The sequence below is a fragment of the Herpailurus yagouaroundi genome, unplaced genomic scaffold (assembly GCF_014898765.1).
Source record: "Herpailurus yagouaroundi ecotype Mexico unplaced genomic scaffold, PumYag 254, whole genome shotgun sequence".
In the NCBI taxonomy this organism is placed as follows: Eukaryota; Metazoa; Chordata; class Mammalia; order Carnivora; family Felidae; genus Herpailurus; species Herpailurus yagouaroundi.
In genome coordinates, this window is record NW_024412471.1 from 2,353,370 (window position 1) to 2,369,660 (window position 16,291).

The window sequence follows — 16,291 nt, forward strand, 5'->3', positions numbered from 1 at the left end:
GTTGTGCTGCCTCGTCCCCGCCCCCGCAGCTCCGCCCCCTCCGAGTCTTCATTGGCCTTCGGGGGGTGGGGATTGGATGGGAGGTGGCCATGGTGCTGCGGCCGGGGTTTGTTCCCTCCTCGGCTTCCGTAGAGGAAGTCGCGCGGACCTGTATCAGGGGTTTCGGTGTCCCCCCTCCCCTTCCCTGGGGTCCGGGGGTGACATTGCACCGCGCCCCTCACGGGGTCGCGTCGCCACCCCAAGCAGACTCCTTAGCTGACGTGCTGCCCCCGTCCACCCCTCTTGGCCAGGCCTCCACCCCACCCCCAGCTGCCCAGCCATGGGGGCCGCAGTGTTTTTCGGATGCACTTTCGTCGCTTTCGGCCCGGCCTTTGCGCTTTTCTTGATCACTGTCGCTGGGGACCCTCTTCGCGTCATCATCCTGGTGGCGGGGTGAGTAGGGGGTCGGGAAGACGCGGGAGGGCGCCAGAGAGAGAGAGAGAGAGAGAGAGAAAGAGAGAAAGAGATCCGGAAGGGGCTGGGCAAGCTCGGGAGCCTGAGTTGGGGGAGACAAGTCGGCGGTGAAGATTGGAAAGGGTCGAGTCAGGGGTCTAGATGATTTGCCCTTTCCCGCAGTTGGTTTCCGCCTTCCAGGGATCGCACAGATTCCTCCTATACTCCTCCCGGCGACGTCAGAGAAGGCCCAAGGCCAAGACTCGTGAGGGGGGTGTGCTGACCTCCGCCGGCCTGAAGGAGGATCCAGGAATGGATACCTCTCCCTACTACTGTGCGCGTACATTCTGGTTCTCATCGCTCTGAAGACTCATTAGTCAGATTTCTATCGCTTCCCCTGCGTCCGGATCCCTACAAGACTCCCTTGGTGGAGACACCTATCCTGTCTCCTCCCAGTCTTCCAGACCATCCGGAAGTCTAACTTCCACTTTACATGCTGCAGCCTTGATTGGTTCTCCTCCTTGATTTCTCTGGCTCTCCCTACCCTGGCCTGTCTGATTGCCCTTGTCTTTCCTCAGGGCATTTTTCTGGCTGGTCTCCCTGCTCTTGGCCTCTGTGGTCTGGTTCATCTTGGTCCATGTGACCGACAGGTCAGATGCCCGGCTCCAGTATGGCCTCCTGATTTTTGGTGCTGCGGTCTCTGTCCTTCTACAGGAGGTGTTCCGCTTTGCCTACTACAAGCTGCTTAAGTAAGAAGATGGGATGGTCCAGAGGGGAGAAGGGCAGATGATTGCACTCTGAGAAGTGGGGCAGCTCCTGGGTGGTGGTTTGGAAGGGGAGGCACTAAGGGAGGATGTCAAAGGGAAAGGAGCATTCCTGCCTTTCCTCATGTTTCCCCTACCCCACCCCACCCCACCCCACCCCACCCCACCCCAGGAAGGCAGATGAGGGGTTAGCATCGCTGAGTGAGGACGGAAGATCACCCATCTCCATCCGCCAGATGGCCTATGGTGAGCCAAGGGAGAGGAACTGGAGGAGGGGGTTGGACACCCCCCTCTCCCAGGGAAGTCAAAACATGCACATATTCCAAGGGGCTGCTTTTTTCCCCTTCATCCCTGACTTCCAAGGAGAGGTGGTCTGGAGGGAGAGTAGGTGTGGGGGAATTGTGACTGGGAATGGGGCGAGATCACTGGTAATCAGGCTACAGCGATCTCTGACATTGATGAGACCCTCCTTCCCCCCAGTTTCTGGTCTTTCCTTCGGTATCATCAGTGGTGTCTTCTCTGTTATCAATATTTTGGCTGATGCACTTGGGCCAGGTGTGGTTGGGATCCATGGAGACTCACCCTATTACTTCCTGACTTCAGGTAAGATCTGCTTTCTGCCTTGCCTTCATGCCCCATCCATCCCTGGCCCCGATCTGATTTATTGGTCCTCCCTGGGAGACTTCTTTGGCTCAACATCTCAGGAGGCTGTGAGCAGATGAGGCATGTATCTCATTCCCATCTCCCTCCCTGCAGCCTTTCTGACAGCAGCCATTATCCTGCTCCATACCTTTTGGGGAGTTGTGTTCTTTGATGCCTGTGAGAGGAGACGGTACTGGGCTTTGGGCCTGGTAGTCGGGAGTCACCTACTGACCTCGGGACTGGTGAGTTGGGGACAGGGGCCTGAGTTAGAAAAATATTTAATGGTCAGCAGGATGGAAGGGAGATCTATTCTCACTTCTTAACATGTTAAAACATATCTAGGGAGGAGGCAGAAAGGTTAGTGTTTAGAAGACTCTCATCTCAGCATCAATTGTATAACCTGCCCTGGGTATCCTCTGGGAGTTTGAATGGATTAGTCAAACTGTAATACGAATGGCTGGAGGTGAGCAAGAGGGCAGAACCTCTGAGGGAGCTGAAAATCAAAAGTCCTCAACCACAAAATATTGGTGCTCTGAAGGGAAGGATCAGGGGATTTGGGTGAGCTACCTGCGGGGAGGTTTGGGTCAAAGGCATGTAGAGAGTTTAGGGATTAGGCAGAGAGAGAAGCTAAACTCATTTCTACTCTTATCTCCATCCCTAGACATTCCTGAATCCCTGGTATGAGGCCAGCCTGCTGCCCATCTATGCAGTCACTGTTTCCATGGGGCTTTGGGCCTTCATCACAGCTGGAGGGTCCCTCCGAAGTATCCAGCGCAGCCTCTCGTGTAAGGACTGACTACCTGGACTGATCGCCTGACAGATCCCACCTACCTGCCCACTGCCCATGACTGAGCCCAGCCCTAGCCCGGGTCCTTTACCCACCATTCTCTGTCTCCTCCTCCTCGTCGGTCTATCCCACCACCTTCAGGGTTTTGCTTTGTCCACTTGTGACCTTTAGTCTCTAGGCTTTACCAGGAGCAGCCTGGGTTCAGCCAGTCAGTGACTGGTGGGTTTGAATCTGCACTTATCCCCACCATCTGGGGACCCCCTTGTTGTCCAGGACTCCCCATGTGTCAGTGCTCTGCTCTCACCCTGCGCAAGACTCACCCCCCTTCCCCTCTGCAGGCCGACGGCAGGAGGACAGTCGGGTGATGGTGTATTCTGCCCTGCGCATCCCACCCGAGGACTGAGGGAACCTGGGGGGGCCCCTAGGCCTGGGGTGCCCTCCTGATCTCCTCGCCCTGTATTTCTCCATCTCCAGTTCTGGACAGTGCAGGTTGCCAAGAAAAGGGACCTAGCTTAGCTGTTGCTGTGGAGATGAGATTAACGGAGGCTCAAGGGTAGATGAGCTCTAAGTTTCCCAGTACCTCCTCCCCAGACTGGGCATCTTGGTCTTTTTCTCAGGTCTGAGGGGAACCATTTTTGATGTGATAAAGACCCCAAACTGCCTTTTTTTTTTTTTTTTTTTTTTGTTTTTTTGTTTTTTGAGTGGGGAGGGAGGAGGTGAGTTGGAATTCTTCTAACCTCTTTGGACTATATTTTCTCTCCTCAAATTACTCTTCATGGCTGGGCTTATCTATCCACCTTTCCCTTTGGTCGTGGGCCTTGGGGGAAAGGAAGGAAGTGCATGTTTGGGAAACTGGTATTACTGGAACTAATGTTTTCACCTCCTAGACCACCAGCATCCCTCCCCTCCCCAAGGTGAAGTGGAGGGTGCTGCGGTGAGCTGGCCCACTCCGGAGCGGCAATGCCCCTGGAGAAGTCAGACTACCATGACATCACAGGGAAGGAGGGCAGATTTTTTTCTAGTTTTTAATTGGGGTGTGGGGGGGGGGGGTGGGGAGGTTTTCTATGAACTGTATCATTTTCTGCTGAGGATGGCACATCCCATCCTTTTAATCAAAGTGATTGTGATTTTGACTAATAAAAAGGAATTTATAATTGTGGGGGAACTTGGCTTTTAAGGGAGGGGATAACATGTTAATTGAGATTTCTGCCCTCCCACATCTCTTACCCAACCTCTTTCCCACCCTGGCAACCTCTGATCCCCTCCAGCATGGCTTTGGTACAAGGGTAAAAACCTGGGCTGGTGGTCTCATATGTCAGAAACTTTGGGTTAAGCATTTTCCAGAAGTGGACCTCCCTTCGCAGGACTGGGGTAAAAAGAGTTTTTCACCCCTGCTTCTTTTCCCCTGTCCTTTGCACACCTCTGCCACCTGAGGGATTAAGGAACTCCTCTCAAGAGCCCCAAAGGTAAGGCCAGGGGTGGGGTTAGAAACTTTAATTTCCAGATATATTGAGCAAAAAAATATAACCCCAACAGCAGCAACTCTTTTTCCTAAGGGGAGAATCTGCACGACATGTAGGGAAAGGGACATAAAGGCAAGGGGATAGAGGACTTTGGGGCGCATCCCCAACTTCCCCTGCTAATAAACACAATTTGCCCTCTGTGTTGTCAATGTGGGGATGGTCCTGATCTATATGATTTGAGAGGCCGTGGGCTCTGCTGTTACTCCTTGAATGAGAGCCTGTCCATGCCTCTCGGGAGGGGCTGTCTGGAGGAAGGAGGGGTGTCTGCCCACTACTTCTACAGTATTTTCTGGCCAGTCCCTGCCCCTCATTTTAGAAGCTGCCTGATTGGCATGAGGGGAAGGCATCCATGATGTCCGAGAAGGAGTCTATGCCTCTGTGGCTCGTGCTGAGGTGAAGACCACGCTTTTCCGGTTTCCTAGCCTCTTCTTCCTGGAAGGGGGAATAGTTCATGGAAATGACTAGTGTCCTAGGTGAAACAAATTAGAGGTGGAATAGAGTGCTTTTCGGTAGAAAAGAAAGGACCGAAGGAATGGAAAGTAGGACCTCACCGAATCTTTCTAGCGATGAAATAAACAGCCAGCAGAAGGCAGAGACAGCAGACCAAGATTCCCACTGCTAGACTCAGCATTTCGCCTGGGAGGAAGATGGAAAGTGTCATTCATTCTAGAACTCCCACAGATACTGAGCCTTTCCCTCCCTCTTTGTGGAGCAGGCCTCCCTCTCTTCATACCTGGGCGGGGCCGGCTTACCTGTGGTATACAAGGATCCCACTGTAAGGGAAGAAGACTTGGGTCAGTGTGACCTGAGCTCCCCATCCCAGTGGGGAACAGCACTCTACCTCTATTTGCGGGGGAGATCACCTGGCACTCAGGGGTAGAAGCATTCCCAGTCTAAGCAAGTCCTAGAAACTGCTTCCCCTCCTATCCTTCCTTTTGTTCCCAGGGACTCCCTAAGTTCTTGGCACGGAGTCCCCCAGTTTCCCATCTCCTTTCCAAGCCCTGTATAGTCACCTTGGATGAAAGAAGTAAAGACTGTCCGCTGATTGAGAGGCTGGGGGGCTCGGTAGTTCCGTACCAGGGGCCTCGAGGGCTCCTCTTCTGTGGAGAACAATGTCTCCTGAAGCTCTTCCAGCTGAGGAGCAGAAGAGTGGGATTAGGGGAGAAGTGTCACTCACTTTGGGGAGTGGGAGAGGGTCTGAGGTTACCACTAGGTCTCTGCTGCCTCACCTCTTTTTTTTTTTTTTTTAACGTTTATTTATTATTGAGATAGTCAGTGAGAGCAGGGGAGCAGCAGAGGGAGAGGGAGACACAGACTCTGAAGCAGGCTCCAGGCTCTGAGCTGTCAGCACAGAGCCCAACGCGGGGCTCAAACTCACAGACCGCAAGATCATGACCTGAGCTGAAGTTGGACACTTAAACCGACTGAGCCACCCAGGTGCCCCCTGCCTCACCTCTTCACCACTCACCTGTCCCATGGAAATCTGAGCCTTTCGGTTGAATACTGTCCAGAGCACACTCTGGTAGCAGGGTGGGGTGGTGAGTGAGCCGTTGTAGCGGAAGAACTGGTCCAGCCTCTGGGGGAGCAGCTCTCCCACGTTGAAGGGAGGCACTGAGGTCTTCTGATCTGGAGGAGAACAGGCTAGGACTGCTCTCCTCCTCGCTGGCCCCCAGCTTACCTAGATAGGGCTCCCAGAGGTGACACCCCCTGGTTCCTAACTCACTGTCATCCCAGGCCTTGCTGGCCTTTTTGGGGAAGTGTCCCTGAAGTCTAATCTCACAAGCTCACCTTTATTCCTAATTTCATGCAAGTGACTCAGAATGTGTTCATAAGCTGGATTCTTAGTCTCACCCACCTGGAAAGGGAGAGTTTGGAATAGGTCCACATTTGGAGTAAGACGTTCACATACAGAACAAATGGTCACAGTGGGTTGCTGACTAACCTAGGGAGGGAGAGCAACAGACATGGGCAGAATAGGACTGAGGGGTGCAGAGGGAGTGGAGAGAGCCCTGGGGGAGACTGAGGGCCACTCACCTCAATGAGAATGCCCAAGACAGCCAGGCCCTGAGGCATTGGAGCGGCCTCACTCAAGCTGCCATAGGAATCTGAATCATAATGTACAATGTGGAGCGGGGGGGGGGGGGGAAGGGAATTAAATCACATAATGTTTCTCCACTACCCCTTCCTAAAGGCTTTGACCCTAGCCGCCGCTGCCACCACCACCACCACCACCACCTCCAGTATGCCCTAAAACTTTCCCACAAAGGTTGGCCTTATCCCCCAAGTATGACTTTTCCCAGTTTCCAGATCCTTCCTTTCCTGGGCACCGACCATACCTGTCCCTGTGTCCTAGCCCAAGCTTTGTTCCCCGGTACCTCTGCAGCTGTGGCTTCACTGTTGATCTGGTGCTCTGATCCCCCCAGGGATCCTGTCTCACCCCAGTGCAGGTGGAGCTGGGCAGCTACATATTTTCGGGGAAATCCCTCCAGATACATGGTAGGGGGTAGAGAGAGTTGCACTGTGAGGAAAAGAGAGAAGGTCAGGGTTGGTGGAGGAATGCGGACACATTCCCATTGCCACTGCTCCTTGGGAGACCTGGCCAGCCTTTTCTGCCTCCGTCCCCCAGTAGCACCTAGTTCTGCTTTTCTAGCATATGTCCCCCTTTTTCAATGAGGATCCAATTCATGCTATGATACCAATCCATCCTTAGAGCTTGAATGTAGACATTCACTCCCCACCCTTGATGAGGCTGTAGGAGTCTCATCACCATTGTCACATCTCCAAATTTATAGATGAAGCCTTCTAAGAATTTGGAAGTTAGAATGCATCTTTCTCCTGACTCCTAAGATTGGAACTGGAGTTTACACCTCCTTGGAGCCTGGGTTTTTACCTGTGTGGCCATTATTGTGCAGGTCCAAGGGCTCAGTGCCAGGCTGGTCATATCCATGGGGCTGCAGAGTGGGCAGCTCAGGGTCAAAAGTCACACTGTCTGTCTGGATATTGATGGGGGACTGGGCATTGCTTCCACACGCAGGGTAAGAGGCTGGCCAATGGTCTTGACCATGTGGGCCTGGTGGGGATTACCAGAGACATTTGTCCTGCTCTCCAAGCCCCAGCCACCCTTCTGGAACCCTCCCCTACCAACCCAGGCAACCTAGCCAGTTGTGCAAGGCTAGGTGAGGCAGGAGTCCCTGTTAGACTTGAGGCTGCCGCACGCTTCCCCTGCCCCCAGGCTGTGATGACTCCCCAGCTCTCCTGATAGGTGGAGAGCGGCGGCTTTTACTTACCAGCAGTTTGGGGACCAGAAAGCTGAATGGGAGGAAAAGGGGATGGATGGAAAGCCTGCGTGCCTGGAGAGGTGGGGCTAGAGCAGAAACAGGATGGCCCGGGAAATAAAATGATCCTCGAAAGAGCAAGTCTCCGTGGGGGCCCCTAATAAGTGGGGATACCATTCTTTCGGTTGACTTCCCACAATTCATTTCTTGCTCTCACACTGGACCTTGCATTTGACTCTGGAATTCAGTCGTTAGTCAGAAGTTCAAAGGGATGAAATCCACCTCCACCAGGGTCACAATCTATGCTGCCAGCCTCTTCCTCACCCCTGACCTCAGGCTCTGTCCCAATTTCAGATGCAGGTAGGATCAATGAGGTCGGAAAGAGAGCCAGGAAGTAAATTGGCAGCTAGGCTCAGTGTTCCTTTCCCTACCCGGTTTCCCAGCCTTTCTGAATCAGGAGGTACGGGATCCGGCAGTTAGAATCGGGTCTGGGAGTCCGACCCGGAAAACAAGGGCCGGGGGTGGGGGTGGGGGCTCGGGAGGGAGGAGCTGGGCTGAGAAACTAAAGGGAACGAACTCCCCACACACTCGACATAAGTCTTCCTGGCAGGTGAAGAGGTCCCAGTGTGAAAGGGATGGCGGTGGGCTTTGGGCTCTGCTCTCACCCTCATATGTCCAGTGCTGACCTGCAAGGCAGAGAAAGCGGGGCTGCAGACCGCTCAGCCGCGGCCGCGTCCTCCCCGCTCCCCTCCCTCCCCACCTTCCGCCGCTCTTTCTCCGCCCTCCGCCCGGAGCACTTCCCAGAGGAAGCCCTGAAACCCGACACCTCGGTGGAAAGGTCGGGGGGCCTATTTAAAATCACCAGCCGGGCTGTAAGGGTGCGTGCTGAGTGCAGGGAGAGGAGAAACACGTAGATCGAGCCCAGAGCCTAAAATTAACCTGGACCCGAATGGGCACCCTGCCTCCACCCTCACTTTTCTGAGCCTGGGCCAAGCCAGTCCCACGCTTAGAAGATTGGGGTGAGGTGAGGGTGTGGACAGAGGGCTTGGAGGCAAGGGACTAGAACAAGGGGAGGGGAAAAAAGGTTGCAGTTGTTGGGGGGGTAGTGCTGCTACTGAGGGGAGAAGGGACATTATTCATTTGCTTTGAAGCATTGCACACGTTGAGGCCCTTGGCTGTGAAATAACATTCAAGTTCTTCCTTTGGTCCGGGTAGCTCTGAAGGAAACTTTCCCCATTGCCAGGAGCCTCTGCTCCCTAGATCCCTAGATGGCTAGCTAGGGAAGGCAGGAGTCAGGGCAGGGTCCAGGCCACACTGAGGGTGGTGGGTGGGCACAGGCAGCCAGGCTGGCAGAGACAGACTGAAAACGAAGCATTGTATGTGGAAAAGAGAGCTGCCAGCTGGGTCACATGCCAGGCTCTCGTGCAATCCTGTCCCAGGCTGAAAGGCTGGGGGTCTGATGGTCCAGCCTCATCCAGGACCAAACCGCTTCAAGGGGAGAGAGAAGGCCTTCCTTCAGGTTTTCTCTGCATTATTCAAATTGCTACTTCAAATTCAAACTCTGGAAAAAAATTCTAAATTCCTTCCTCTCTCTCTCTTATCCCCTTAAATTCTTCAGACTTCTGAGATATCCTTGATCTCATCCTCGGGCTCTCATTCTGGCCCATCCCTTGGTTCAGACAACTCCGAAAAGCAGCCCAAGGAAGGGCGGAAAGCAACGTCTCACCAGCTCCTTGGGACACTCAGACAACTTGAATTCCCTGGTTCTGTGCTGGGCCAGTAGCCTTGCCCTTCCCCTCCCACCAAATCCTCAACTTGCTAATTCTTCACCTCTTTTTCCTTTTCCCTGTTTTTTTCTTTCCCTCAGATGCACTTTCCAACCCTCCTTTTGGCTGGCTCCTCACCCTGTCACCCTCCCTGCATTTTCCTTCTGCTCTCTAGACACTCCCCCCCCCCCCCTTGCCCCTTGCTCTTCCAAGGGATCTTAGTTACACACCTACTATGTCCTGGATACTGAGGTAGGCATACATAGCATAGGCATATGGCAAAGCAAACACAAAAATGAGGGGTAGGGGTCCTGAGGACACTCTTGGAAGCACCTAGGCCTGTTCTCCCAAAAGTCCTCTCATCTCCTGGGAGCCTCTGAAAGTCCTTTGCAAACTGTAAAGGGTCAACAGCCTTTATTATTGCTACTGCTTTCAGGGAGAAACTGGGAAACCAGTCGCTCCATAGAATCAGGAGGGGACATTGGCCATGAGGTTCATAGTTGGGGATAAGCATCTGAGTTAATGAGGAAGTGTAGAGATATGCCCCCAACCCCCATCAGTCCTTTATCTTTTCACTCTCTGCCTCCTTGGCTCCCTAATTGGGGGAGTTCTGAAATAGATGAGGCCAGGAGGGTTGCCTGGGACTAGGGCAGCGGGGCAAAGAGCTCCGGAGAGAATCCGTAGCCTGTAAGGAGATTCGCGCAATGTGTGTATACATTCTGCTCCCCAGCTAGCTCCCCAACCCTTCCCCCCCATCCCCACTAACTGCAGGGCTGTACAGGCAAAGGGGGGAGATGGAAAGTGCCCTTCTCCCCACTCCTCTCGCTTCCCCCCATCCCGAGCCTATTATACTAGCCCCTTAGGCTTCCTTTTACATTTCTTCCCTTCCCCCATTAAGCGAGCCTGGCGGCACGTGGACACCAGCACAGACAGACACACAGACATCCAGATGTACCTACCCCCATCTGCAGCCAGGATCCAAATCACCTCCAGCAGGAGAGTGAAGAACAGCATGGTATCCCCAGAAGAAGCAGGTACTGGGAGTTTGGGGACTAGAGGGCTAGGGTTGGCAGAGAAAGGTGGGGGGAGAGGGAGAGAGAGGTAGAAACAGAGAAAGAGAGAGGGAGAGAGAGAGAAAGAAAGGGAGAGGGAGGAAGGGAGGGAGAGAGAAGGAAGTGGGGAGGGACAGAGAGAGAGAGGAGTTTCTTGGAGCTGAGCTGGATGTATTTATCTCTTTTTTGCTTGCGTTCTCTGGGTCTCTCTCTGTGGGCTTCCAGGGGATTTGGTTTTCAGTAGGGTACCGTAGGGTTTTGGGTCCCCAGGACAAATCTCTCGCCGCCTCTCTTTTTTAAATCTACCTCTACAGTCTTCACTCCACTTGCTGGCCAGCGACTTCACAATTGCCTCCCGCTTTTAAGGTGGCTCTGGACGGGTGTACGTGGTGGGGGGGTGCTGCCGGGTTGCTGGCGAACAGCTCCTTAAATAGCCGATTAGGCATGCAGGATGGCCCTGCTCGGAGCTGGAGCGGGTAGTGGCTTCACGGGAGCCCTGGCCCTGGCTCAGGAGCCCAGCTGGGGTGAGCTCTTCCTTCCTCTGCTCTTCTTATGGGCACTGTCCAGATAGGTGTCCCCTGGAGTGGGCTGGGGCTTGGAAGGAGGGCTTGGGGGTCCAATCCAGCCCCCTCAGGGGGACCCTGGGTTCTCATTTCCCATCTGGCTTCTCTGAGGAGCGACTCCCTGGGTGGCATAGGGCAGGGTGGGAAGACCTGTTCCCAGTCCCCTGCAGAATTTGAGCTGAGTCCAGAGTTTGGAGATAGGTGACCAGAAGGAGTTGGGGACTCAGGGTGCAGGTGGAGGGTAGGAAGTCAAGGGCTAAAACCTGGCTTGTGGAAAATAAAGAAGAGAAGTGAGGCAAGAGAACTTGTTTGGAGCGATCTCTTTCTCTTGTGCCTGTCACCACCCCCTTCCCACGGTGAGGCCTGGGTCCACGTGCCTGTGTGGCCGGCTGGGGGGGTGGTTTTGTTTGCTGTATAAAGCCCATTTGTGTGCCCAGCGGGGGAGGGGCTGCAGCAGCACCATGGAGAGACAGCGGCTCCAACTGCCAGACCCAGCCACCTCCCTCCCCAGGGAGCCCAGATCTAGGACGGCTTTTGTCATTGAAGAGGACACTGACCCCTGGCAGGGAGGCCAGGGCAGGAGGAGAGGTGGGGAGACCTCAGAAACAATCATTACCACCCTAAAAAAAAAAAGACTCCAGAGAAAGGGAGGGGAGGGAGCAGAGAGAAACCATGTGATCTAGTTGGAAGAGGGGCCCAGGGTCTTCCCTCCAGCCCAAAAAAGGGCTGTGGCAGGACTTGTGGGACTGAGTGAAATCTGCCACAGGGGAGCTGGATGAGTAGAGCACAGAGGCTGCTGGGTCTCAGGAATGTGGGCTGGTGCTTGTTTCCTCATGGGACTGGAAATCCCGATTGGAATGTACATCCTAAATCCCTCATTAGAGAATGTGAAACACACAGATAATTTCGAGCCAGACACTCACACCTCTTTCTCCTCCATGCCCTTCACCAGAGTCCCCAGCTCTGAGGATGCACCCATTTGAACTCCCTCTGCTTTCATCGCTCCTGCCAAGGAGCAAGAAAAAGCCAAAACAAAGGGAGCAGGAACTAAATAAGGGAGCAGGATAAGAGCCAAACGATCAGAATAATGCATGCGCTGGATCATCAGAGCCTGCCGAGGCAGGAGCCACGTGCCTTTCTGTCCCCTGTGATTGATCTGCAAAGCAAAACTGTTTTGCAGATGTCATTTCCTTTGAATTTTCTCATCACCCTCAATTATTTTTCCCTCACAGGAGCGTTTTATGTTTTGAGGTTCCCCCAAAGCCCCACTCATTTCCTCTAAGAAGAAGAAAAAGCGTAAAGTATAAACTAGACTTCCTGGGAATCAAGATAGTTAACATAGAGGAACAGAAAAAAGAAGAAAAGCAGAGACATCTACTGCATGGTAGGAAAGAACAGGCCTAGACAGAATGACCTCTGCCAGGACAGAGTTCCCTTCCAGCGTGATTCAGCCTCCCAAGGCCGATAGTGTGTCTTGCCCTGCGCCACCTCCTGGTTGTCTTGTGAATTTTTTTTATTAAAAGCATTTTTTTACATCTTTATATTTTGAGAGAGAGCATGCGAGCAGAGCAGGGGCAGAGAGAGAGGGGGACAGAGAATCTGAAGTGCGCTCGAGCTGGCAGCAACGAGCCTGATGAGGGGCTCGAACTCATGAACCCTGAGATCATGCCCTGAGCCAAAGTCGGACACTTAACTGACTGAGCCATCCAGGTGCCCCTCATTTAAAAAATTTTAATTTAAAATGGGTGTGTGATTGCTTCAGGGAAGTGTTTCACTGCTTGGGGGGATTTGGGATTTTGCCTACAGAAATAAACATTGTTTCACAAAAACGTCTTAGTCCCAAATCAGCACCTTCCGACTTGAGTGAGCAGCCTTTCCAGGCTCTGTGCTTCCCACATAGACAAAGGCCTTGTTTTCTAGGCAAACACCGTCCTCCAGGGACTTGCCTTTATTTTGATCTTTGGCTGTACTATGGATATTTCTGTTGTCACTAAGCTAATTTGGAGTAAGTGTCAAGAGGACCCTTATGTTAAAACAAAATCCACCCCACCCCGCATTCCCTTCACCTCAGTAGCTACTAAACTCTGACACCTTTAATTCCCACTTCTCTCTCCAGCTCATTCCTCACCCGGGGAAGCGGTGGGGTGGGCTAAATCTAACGCATGCCACTGCCTTCTGGCGCCATCTCCTGTCCTTTCAAATGCAGCGAAATGTAAACAGGTCAGAGAATCAAGTGTCCAAGCGTGGTGACTTTTTGGTTTGTTTTTTCTTAAAAGGTCCTTTAAATTTTATTATTTTTTAAATTTAAATAATCTCTACACCCTACTTGGTCTCAAATTTATGACCCCCGAAATCAAGAGTCGCATGCTTTCCTGACCTGAGATAGCCAGGTGCCCCATTAAGCGGTCCTTTTAAAAAGGATATTTAGGGGTGCCTAAGTGGCTCAGTTGGTCGAGCTCTCTCTCTCTCTCCCACTGCCCCTCTTCCTCATGCTCTCTATAAATAAATTAAATAAATAAATACAAACATACATGAAAAGGACATTTGGACATTTAAAATCCACAAATGTCCTAAATAGTCTAAAATACCTTACAGTTCAATGTGGGAGGGAGACAGATCAAAAGGAAAAGAGAATGACCAACCCAGGAACTTAGTCAAGCATACAGGTGATAACTAATTACCAAGAAGAGAGAATCAATGAGGAGACAGAATTAGATGGAATTCGGTTTTCTAAAAGAGCAAGCAACCTTGTACCATGAAGTAATGTAGACCCAGAGGTATTCTAATTTGATAATCACATTTATTATCACACGCTTGTCTCCTAACATATTAGTGCTTTCAAGAATTAAAGTCAAAGTGAAAAAAAAAAAAAAAGGAATTAGAGTCAAAGTAATTTGGGGGAGGGTTGATCAGAACTCTGGATCATTTTCTTAGTTTTCCAGTTTACACTGCATGACAAATGCACTATGAGACTATTGTAAACGGAAGACAGGTAAGTTTGTAGTCTCAAATCTCGCAACTGTAATGAAAAAGGAGTAATTTTGTGTCCTGCGTTGATTCCATGCCCACATCACTGCCTGGTATTTGCTGACCAAATGAATAATCTAGTCATTGGAACATTTGTTTACTTTCTTTCTGTCTTTGGTAGTCACAGAATTTTAGACCAGAAGGGTTCTCAGGCATCATTCCAACTCCCTTGTTATATCCTGTGAAGACAGAGTTTCCAGGGGTTTAGGGATTCTCTCATGGTTAGACACAACAGCTAAGCTGAACCAGAGCAAGGGCACAGGCCCCATTGGACTTTCCGCAATGCCACTGGTCCTCAAACCTCAGTGTGCATCAGAATCACTTGGAAAGCTTGGTGAGAAATAAAGATTTCTGGGCCTCCCTCCCATAGTTTCTGATTCTGTGGGTCTAGAGTATGTCCAGAGAATTGCATTTACAGCAGGTCCTCAGGTGATGCTGGTGGTCTGAGGCACCACACTTGAGAATCAATACCCTATACCAACTGGAGGAGGGGAGGTAGTAGGGGGTTCGCCATTCTTTGTAGGGATTCCAGCCATCTGGCGTTGTTATTTGCATTCAACTTTACAGAGATGAGCCACAATAGCTTCACTAGTTTACAGTTATGTATTGAGGACTTCTAGATGCTAGGCACCCTACCACACCCTAGAAATAAAGAGTTAACAAGAGGCACCTGGGTGGCTCAGTCGGTTGAGCAACCAACTTTCGACTTTGGCTCAGGTCATGATCCCAGGGTTGTGGGATCGAGCCCTGCATTGGGCTCTATGCTGAGCATGGAGCCTGGTTGAGATGCTTTCTCTCTTCCCCACTGCCCCTCTCCCCTGCTCATGCTCACTTGCGCTCTCTCTCAAAAAAATGAACAGGAGGTAATCTCTGTCCTCAAGAACCTCACAATGTCTCTTTTTTAATGTTTTTATTTATTTTTGAGACAGAGACAGAGCATGAGCAGGGGAGGGGCAGAGAGAGAGGGAGACACGGAATCTGAAGCAGGCTCCAGGCTCTGAGCTGACAGCGGGGTTCGAACTCACAAACCGCAAGATCATGACCTGAGCTGAAGTCAGAAGCCCAACCGACTGAGCGACCCAGGTGCCCCTCAAAGCTGCAAGTCATTTCTAAGGCAGCATTTGCAAAAGTGAAATGCAGCTATTTTTGAGCTCATAGATCCTGCATTCTTTCTATTGTTCTATCCAACATACTTGTTATATCAGGTATTACATATATTTTAATTAAGTAGCACTCTCACAGGTTGTTTATAAATCCATGCACATTGGGAAAAATTGACTTTTTTGCTCTTTTTTAAAAAAGAAAAGGAAATACTTGGAGTTGCCTCTAGAACATAGAGAAAATCAGATCGTAGCAATGGCTTGTCACTTTTCCTCTTATTATTTTTTAATTGTATAAGTAATATCTGATGGGTTTAGGGAAAAGAGAAGATTCAAAAAATAACATCACTTAAAAATTTCTTCAATTAGAGAAAATCGTGTTAACATTCTAATATCTTACAAATTAAAAAAAATTTTTTTTTCTTTTGTTTGAGAGAGCGAGTGATCGAAAGAGGAGCAGAGAGAGAGGAAGACAAAATCTCAAGCAGGCTCCGAGATGTCAGCACAGAGCTGGATATGGGGATCAAACTCACTAAACACGAGATTATGACCTGAGCTAAAATTAAGAGTCAGACACTATTTACCTCTTTCCTTCCTTCCTTCCTTCCTTCCTTCCTTCCTTCCTTCCTTCCTTCCTTCTTTTTCTGAGGCATTTGTTGCTTTACTAGATGGCTTGTTTCTTTCTTGAGTTACAAAAAGAATGAGACCAAATAAGAACTCCTACATTTTAGGCGTACCTGGGTGGCTCAGTCGGTTGAACGTCCAACTTTGGCTCAGGTCATGATCTCACAGTTTGTGAGTTTGAGCCCCGCATAGGACTCTGTGCTGACAGCTCAAAGCCTGGAGCCTGCTTCAGATTCTGTGTCTCCCTCTCTCTCTGCCCCTCCCATGCGCATGCTCTGTCTGTCTCTCTTTGTCTCAAAAATAAATAAAAATGTAAAAAAAATTTTTTAAATAAAAAAAGAACTCCTACATTTTAAATTATTGAACACATATAAAACCCAGCATATATTCATATTCACTAGAGCCTCAAAGTATTATGACTATCAGAAAATTCTCTAATTACAATTTAGATTCACTTCTCCCCCTACTAATCTTATATTTATCAATATTCTAACTAAGCAGAATATAGTGACCTCACATTTGTTTCTAGAGATACTCTAAGCACCAGATATAGTTGGATATTCTGATAGTGAAATGTTTATACTTCCCAAGGAACCCAGTCAGATAAAGAAGTTCACTAGAAGCTCCCTCTCCCCTTCCCTGTCATCAATTTATTTTTTTTCAATATATGAAATTTATTGTCAAATTGGTTTCCATACAACACCCAGTGCTCATCCCAAAAGGTGCCCTCCTCAAT

General features: G+C 50.6%; 2 protein-coding genes and 1 long non-coding RNA gene across 9 annotated transcripts; 2 read left to right on the plus strand and 1 right to left on the minus strand.

The window, feature by feature from the left end:
• The first annotated feature begins 94 nt into the window (after nucleotides 1-94).
• Nucleotides 95-3,287, plus strand: APH1A (aph-1A gamma-secretase subunit). The gene is made up of 7 exons (XM_040461121.1): nucleotides 95-432; nucleotides 1,011-1,181; nucleotides 1,369-1,442; nucleotides 1,677-1,799; nucleotides 1,953-2,080; nucleotides 2,500-2,623; nucleotides 2,964-3,287. The coding sequence occupies exons 1-7, from the start codon at nucleotides 320-322 to the stop codon at nucleotides 3,026-3,028; spliced, it is 798 nt and encodes a 265-aa protein (XP_040317055.1). The 5' UTR covers nucleotides 95-319; the 3' UTR covers nucleotides 3,029-3,287.
• On the minus strand, nucleotides 3,288-11,143 carry CA14 (carbonic anhydrase 14). Of its 7 annotated transcripts, XM_040461116.1 has the most exons (12): nucleotides 10,548-11,140; nucleotides 10,149-10,249; nucleotides 8,089-8,109; nucleotides 7,039-7,218; nucleotides 6,525-6,666; nucleotides 6,183-6,279; nucleotides 5,937-6,090; nucleotides 5,617-5,774; nucleotides 5,162-5,282; nucleotides 4,901-4,921; nucleotides 4,700-4,784; nucleotides 3,288-4,580 (listed from the first exon to the last, which is right to left on the minus strand). In XM_040461116.1, the coding sequence occupies exons 2-12, from the start codon at nucleotides 10,201-10,203 to the stop codon at nucleotides 4,517-4,519; spliced, it is 1,098 nt and encodes a 365-aa protein (XP_040317050.1). In that variant the 5' UTR covers nucleotides 10,204-10,249; nucleotides 10,548-11,140; the 3' UTR covers nucleotides 3,288-4,516. The 7 variants fall into 7 exon arrangements, 6 of the variants coding, with proteins under 6 accessions (XP_040317050.1, XP_040317049.1, XP_040317052.1 ...); XR_005786389.1 differs by having other exon boundaries at nucleotides 6,004-6,090; nucleotides 10,149-11,142; XM_040461115.1 differs by having other exon boundaries at nucleotides 10,149-11,140.
• Nucleotides 8,646-9,585, plus strand: LOC121021010 (uncharacterized). Its single transcript, XR_005786390.1, has 2 exons — nucleotides 8,646-8,942; nucleotides 9,042-9,585. It is a non-coding gene; the product is annotated as an uncharacterized LOC121021010 (long non-coding RNA).
• Nucleotides 11,144-16,291: the final 5,148 nt, after the last annotated feature.

Excerpts from the sequence above, each read along its gene's own strand:
- APH1A (XM_040461121.1), top strand. The coding sequence starts at position 320 with ATGGGGGCCGCAGTGTTTTTCGGATGCACTTTCGTCGCTTTCGGCCCG. Across the intron at positions 433-1,010 it reads GTCATCATCCTGGTGGCGGG|GGCATTTTTCTGGCTGGTCT; the intron begins GTGAGTAGGGGG and ends GTCTTTCCTCAG. Across the intron at positions 1,182-1,368 it reads GCCTACTACAAGCTGCTTAA|GAAGGCAGATGAGGGGTTAG; the intron begins GTAAGAAGATGG and ends ACCCCACCCCAG.
- CA14 (XM_040461116.1), bottom strand. The coding sequence starts at position 10,203 with ATGCTGTTCTTCACTCTCCTGCTGGAGGTGATTTGGATCCTGGCTGCA. Across the intron at positions 7,219-8,088 it reads TCAGCACTGGACATATGAGG|GCCCACATGGTCAAGACCAT; the intron begins GTGAGAGCAGAG and ends AATCCCCACCAG. Across the intron at positions 5,283-5,616 it reads CTCAGATTTCCATGGGACAG|CTGGAAGAGCTTCAGGAGAC; the intron begins GTGAGTGGTGAA and ends TCTGCTCCTCAG.